The following is a 6,000-nucleotide window of genomic DNA, read 5'->3' as shown; positions in this document are numbered from 1 at the left end:
GACATTATCTAAACAGATGTAACAGCAGTGGCCAATCACATCTTAAATGTAATCGCTTTCCCACATTCGTCTGGAAATTGTAACCTCGGAAACCCACAACTAAAATCACACGTAATTGCGTCAGAGTTGAGGTAATTTAGATTCATTTGCAACCCATTCATACAATGTAATAAAGTGGTGCACAACATTGTTGGTAATCATTTTGTCTTAAGTCTTTGCCCTCAAGATGCTGGCCTGAAACTCAGAACTATCTGTAGCCATAATAAGGGATAAAGATCACATGACTAGGAGCAATTCATCTCCCCTGCCTCTATGATCTGGCATTTAACCACCATTAATCCAAATGTGAATTGACACATCTAAAAATGTCACAGGAAAATATCCCCACATAAAGGCCAGATTTTGATAACATGAAAATGAACATGCAAGACCTGACAAGCCGGGGACTAAACAAAGAAAACGTGGAACAAGGGATTAACCATTTTACTTAAGAACTAAATCAAACTACTCTGATAAAAAAAAAAGTTTTGGACCAACCATATAGCTTCTTCATATGTGTGGGGTCACCACATAGACCTGACTGCTTTGAAAAGCATTCTATCCCACATCAAAAATCTACTTGGCCAATACAAGGATGCCCCTGGGACCTGCTCAGCTAATTACAAAAACGTATACCTCAACACTGACCATGCCTTACTCAAGGGCAGCCATGGTGTCCCAACAGACACGTACAGTACTATACATGCAACAGAGCGTTCCCAAAGCAGCAACATGAGAGTCGCCTGTATGTTCATTATAGGTCTACTGGGCAAAACGCCAAATCTGGCTTTTTTATTTTTTTATTTTTAGGAAGACCATAATGGTGCAGAAGGTAGGAGAAGAGGATCAAGGGATGCTCTGATTTCAGTACCGACAAACATAGGGATCCAAGGGTTTTCCTTGTCTGGGTTGAGCAGGCGCAGGCAGAATGGAGTCAGACCTCTCATCCACTTCAGCTTCTTCTTAAGACACATTCAGGTAGGTGTGGGGTAATGCCAGTATGTGTGTGTGTGTGTGTTGGGTGGAGCATTCGGGAGGATACAGGCAGGTTTGAGCTGGCTTCACATCGCAGAGGATGTAAAACCTTCAGGACATACAGTAAAGGGACCCAGGAGCAGGAGTCTTCCCTGGTGTCTGTTTGGGGAGTACCACCTACCAAGGACGTTTACAAATGTAGTGTTGGTCTGTGTTGAATCCATGGTGGTTAGAGAGAAACATATACATGCTGGAAAACACGGTATGGGACACCAGGTGGATTGCCTCCTAACCAAAATTCCATTGCGCATCAACACCATTCCACAGATAAAACGTCACTTCCTGATGGGAAGTGATTCCCATGGTGAGGACAGTGATGTCATTTAAATACATAAAACTGACCTAGACAACAATTGAGACATGCTACGCTAATGGGAAATAACAACAAACAGGAACAACTTGCCTTGCAATGATGTTTAATGGAATTTTGAAAAACCTACTTAGCGTGAACCATTCACTTAAACATCCCTAGTGTATAATGGCTTAATCACATACAATTTCAATGTTAGTACATGCAAGTGGAAATATCCAATATCACTAAAAGCGTTTCAGTGAGAAAAGCGTTTTCAGTGAGCGTCATTCTAAATGCAGAGGAATGCAGATTTTTCCCCCCACAAATAGTTGTTAGTTGGTTCTGAAGCACAAATGATCAACTAAGAGGAAAGAAGCCTGACCACTTAAAACAGATGCCTCAACACACCGTACATGACAACGTTACTTGCCATGATAATCTATGCAGGGAGAGGCAAACTTTCTTTAGCGCAAATTAAAACTAGACAAACTTCAAATCGAACACTCTCATACCGACCTTAACAAAACTGTAAGGGGAGGAAAGCCATGTTAAATATCTAGCCTTTATTCGATACTAAAATAGTGTTGAAAACAAGAAGACAAACTTGTAAAAAAAGAGAGTAGGACTATCTCTATGGTGCAGGATAAAATGGAGTGTGTACATAGGGGAGGGAGGACCGGGTTCCAACAAAACAAGTACAAAAAAAATAATTGACATTTGTTTGGTAAAAACAGTAGGATAAATACACATGTAGGTAGAGTCCATTCTCGTTTTCCTCCTTTTCTTTTAAGAGCTTTGTCCCAACGGACCAGTCAGTCAATGCCCCCTCGGGGGTTACGCAGTACGCAGAGTTACTTAAAAAGAACATTCTAATAGAAAATGGTAGCTAGTAGCTATTGTACATAAAGTAGTGCCATACATTCATAACCATAATAGTAGTATGAAAGAGGGAGGCTTCACTAATCTACAGTCTTTTTCGTTCCCCTTGCTTTTTTTGTTTCCTACCATCATTTGCTTGTTTTTCTAAACCATCTAACCCACTTCGAGAGAAAAACTAAGAACAACAAGGGGGGAGGGGTGCGAGGGAGAAGGTGCATTCCAGGGGTAGGGACTTATACGTTACCTGCCAGAAAGCTATCAGTCTTATCGCATATAGCAGAGTAGTAGGGTGGCTGGCCCTCGCTGGCCTCCCCGGCATGCTGGGGCCCCAGGCGGAGGGCGTCCTCCAGGGTGTTGGCCTCCTCCAGGTGGTCAGCATCCATCTTCCCCCCCAGCATGTAGTGGTGCTGGTCCGCAGGCTGGCCCAGGGGCAGCAGGTCTACAGGGCCTCCCAGCAGCTCCTCTGACTGGGCGGCCGCTGCAGGCAGGGTCAGCTCCTTGATGAGGGAGGGGTCCTTGGCCTCCTCGGGCAACTGGTCCTCGTTCTCCAGGGAGAAGATGCCGGGGCTCTTACCGCAGCTCTCGGCAGTGGAGTGGGCGTTGGAGTTGGACATGGTGCAGTCAAAGCCATAAGATGCCACCGAGTTGGCAGACTGGGGCGTGCCGCCACCCCCGTCCTCCTCTCCTTCTCCGGCCGGCGCCTCCACCACCTCCTCTTCCAGGGCAGGCAGGATACAGGCGGACGGTGGGCTGTGGAACTCAGCACTGTCAACCATGGTGACGGGGTCATCTGGGTCGTTGATCTGCATCTCACCCTCCATGTCGCTGGCCTCGTCTCCCGAGGTGGAGGGGGAGGAGGGGGCAGAGGCTGGGGCAGTAGGAGGGCCTGCTCCCAGGACCTCGTCAGCAGGGAGCGTCTCAGCCTCCTCTTCCTCGTCACCTCGCTCCAGATGGATGCCCAAGTCCTGCTCCAGGTCAGGCTGCACATTGGATGGCACGGGGGTTTGCTGCTTGTCAGAGCGTGACTCCACCCCGGAGCTGCTGTCATAGTCACGGAGCTCCTCGGGAGTGCTGGTTTCACTGCTGCTGTGGACGGCCAGGGCCGTGCCACTCAGGGTGCTGGACTGAGACATGCCCACAGCAGGGGGCCCTGGGGGAGCAGAGGCCTCCACTGGGGCGGAGCTCTCCATCTCCTCAGGGGCAGACTGGGGCTCTGAGGGCTGCTCTGACTGGAGCATCAGAGAGGGGGCACTGTGATCCAACCAGGCCTGGGCAGAGGACTGGGTGGGCGTCTCAGGGTCATCAGCCCCGTGGTCAGACAGGGGGCTGGAGGCGGTGTGGGGGGAGGAGAGGTGGGGCTGGGCCCAGGGGTCAGTGAAGGGGTTTGTCTGACCCCAGGCTGAGGAAGGTGGGATGGGCGAACGGTTGAGGTTATCCAAGCGGTCCTCCTCTGTGTAGTCGTCGTCGTCTGCGTTCCCACAGCTCTCCAGTCCACTCTCCGTCACCCCTTCGCTGGGCATCTCCACATCTTCATCATCATCCTCCTCATCCTCCTGCTGACACACCTTCCGGTGGTCCACTGCCCGCTCTGAGCTCAAGTCCATATCATCAACTCGCTCCTCCTCGTTGGCCAGGGTCTCCACATCGGGGGAGCACATGAAGGCCCCTTCTCCCTCAGAGCCCTTGAGACTGGAGTCTACCAGGGCATCGGAGCTCTGGGTACCCTGCAGCAGGCCCGTATGCTGGGTGCTGCTAATCTCTGATGATCCCTGCAGGCGGCTGCTCACATCCTCAGAGTCCATCCCTGACAAGAGGTCATCCCCATGCCAACCGGTGGCACCACCGAAGCCTGCAGGCTTGGCATCCTCAGAGGGCTGGGAGCTACTCATGTCAAACAGTGATGTCGGCTTGCACACTTTCCTATCCTCTTCATCTTCCTCCTCGTTGGCCAGGGTCTCCACATCAGGGGAGCACATGAAGGCCCCTTCTCCCTCAGAGCCCTTGAGGCTGGAGTCTACCAGGGCATCGGAGCTCTGGGTACCCTGCAGCAGGCCCGTGTGCTGGGTGCTGCTAATCTCTGACGATCCCTGCAGGCGGCTGCTCACATCCTCAGAGTCCATCCCTGGTAAAACGTCATCCCCATGCCAACCGGTGGCACCACCGAAGCCTGCAGGCTTGGCATCCTCAGAGGGCTGGGAGCTACTCATGTCAAACAGTGATGTCGGCTTGCTCACCGTCCTCTCCTCTTCCTCCTCCTCAATGTCAACATCTTCGTTGATCTCCTCATCTGCCTTCTCCACTGCCTCTTCCTGGTCCTGATAGGGAGAGACCAGGACCCCTGAGGTGAACTCATCCATGGACTGAGACATCATGCTGAACACAGGAGGGGCTGAAGAGGAGGGCATGAGGAGGTCCTCCTGCTGCTCATCTGGCTGGACCTTCACCTCCTCCTGGACCGGGCTCTGTGGAGCCATGGCAGACTGATTCTGGCCACAGGGGTCTGTCTGGAATAGTACCTCCTCCTCCTGGACCGGGCTCTGTGGAGCCATGGCAGACTGATTCTGGCCACAGGGGTCTGGCTGGAATATCACCTCCTCCTGGACCGGGCTCTGTGGAGCCATGGCAGACTGGCTCTGGGCCCAGGAGTCTGGCAGGAATATCACCTCCTCCTGGACCGGGCTCTGTGGAGCCATGGCAGACTGATTCTGGGCCCAGGAGTCTGGCTGGAATATCACCTCCTCCTGGACCGGGCTCTGTGGAGCCATGGCAGACTGGCTCTGGGCCCAGGAGTCTGGCTGGAATATCACCTCCTCCTGGACCGGGCTCTGTGGAGCCATGGCAGACTGGCTCTGGGCCCAGGAGTCTGGCTGGAATATCACCTCCTCCTGGACCGGGCTCTGTGGAGCCATGGCAGACTGGTTCTGGGACCTGGGTTCTGTCTGGACGTGCATGTCCAGCAGAGCAGAGGCATTCTGAGGCTCCCTGACCGGGGACATGGGCCCGGTGGGGGAGCATGGAGGAGACATGACCGTGGTGCCCAGGGGAGACACTATGTCTGCTGGCTCTTCCAGGGGGACCAGGTCCAGCTGAGCTGACAGCTGAGAGATAAAGGCCTCTGGGGCCTCCTCTGGCTGGCTGGCCTGAGGGGGCAAGGTCTCCTTCTCCTCTGGGACTGCAGCCACCATTGCTTCTTCTGAGGTTGCCATGGAGACGACAGCAGCCGAGGAAGCTGCAGCTATGGCAGCAGCAACAGCGGCGTCCTGGGTCTCACCTTCTTCAGTCGCGGGCTCTGCCGCCGTTGTGGGTTTGGGGCCACGCTTTACTGCCATGGGGGTGTTGCTGCCCACAGTCTTCTTAGGGGTGGAAGCCTTCCCTGCTGGCTTGGTACTAGGGGTCTTGGGGCCAGCACTGACATCCTTTGAAGGCGTGGGCTTGCTTGGCGTCTTCTTGGTGTCTGCGGCCTTGCTGCTGGTAGCCGGCTTCTTGGGGGTGGAGTCTGGCTTGGACGCGGAGGCTGATTTGGGAGTCTCAGGTTTGGTGGTCTTGGCTGGTGAGGTGCGAGTGAGAGGAGCCGCTGCAGGCTTCTTAGTGGCTGATTTGGTAACATCTAGAGGAAAAGTATAACACAAGCAGACGTTTGTGAAGAGGAAAAGGGATGGAAACTTAATTATGATGAACAAATTATCTAAATATTTAATAAAGATATATTTTGAAAAATGTAACAACGTGTAATGCTAGTAATAAAAAGCTAAAAC

At 52.5% G+C, this 6,000-nt stretch overlaps 1 protein-coding gene across 3 annotated transcripts in view; it reads right to left on the bottom strand.

Moving 5' to 3' along the window:
• Window positions 1-1,473: 1,473 nt before the first annotated feature.
• LOC115170533 (mucin-17) overlaps window positions 1,474-6,000 on the bottom strand; it is a 29,040-nt gene continuing 24,513 nt past the window's right edge. For 2 of the 3 annotated variants that reach the window (XM_029726754.1, XM_029726755.1), the window contains exon 5: window positions 1,474-5,852. In XM_029726754.1, coding sequence (XP_029582614.1) covers window positions 2,479-5,852 — 3,374 coding nt within the window. In that variant the 3' untranslated portion in view covers window positions 1,474-2,478. The remainder of the gene's footprint in view (window positions 5,853-6,000) is intronic. The other variant, XM_029726756.1, reaches the window with a different exon arrangement.

The sequence above is a fragment of the Salmo trutta genome, chromosome 32 (assembly GCF_901001165.1).
Source record: "Salmo trutta chromosome 32, fSalTru1.1, whole genome shotgun sequence".
Lineage (NCBI taxonomy): Eukaryota > Metazoa > Chordata > Actinopteri > Salmoniformes > Salmonidae > Salmo > Salmo trutta.
This window is presented reverse-complemented; position numbering and strand designations above follow the sequence as displayed.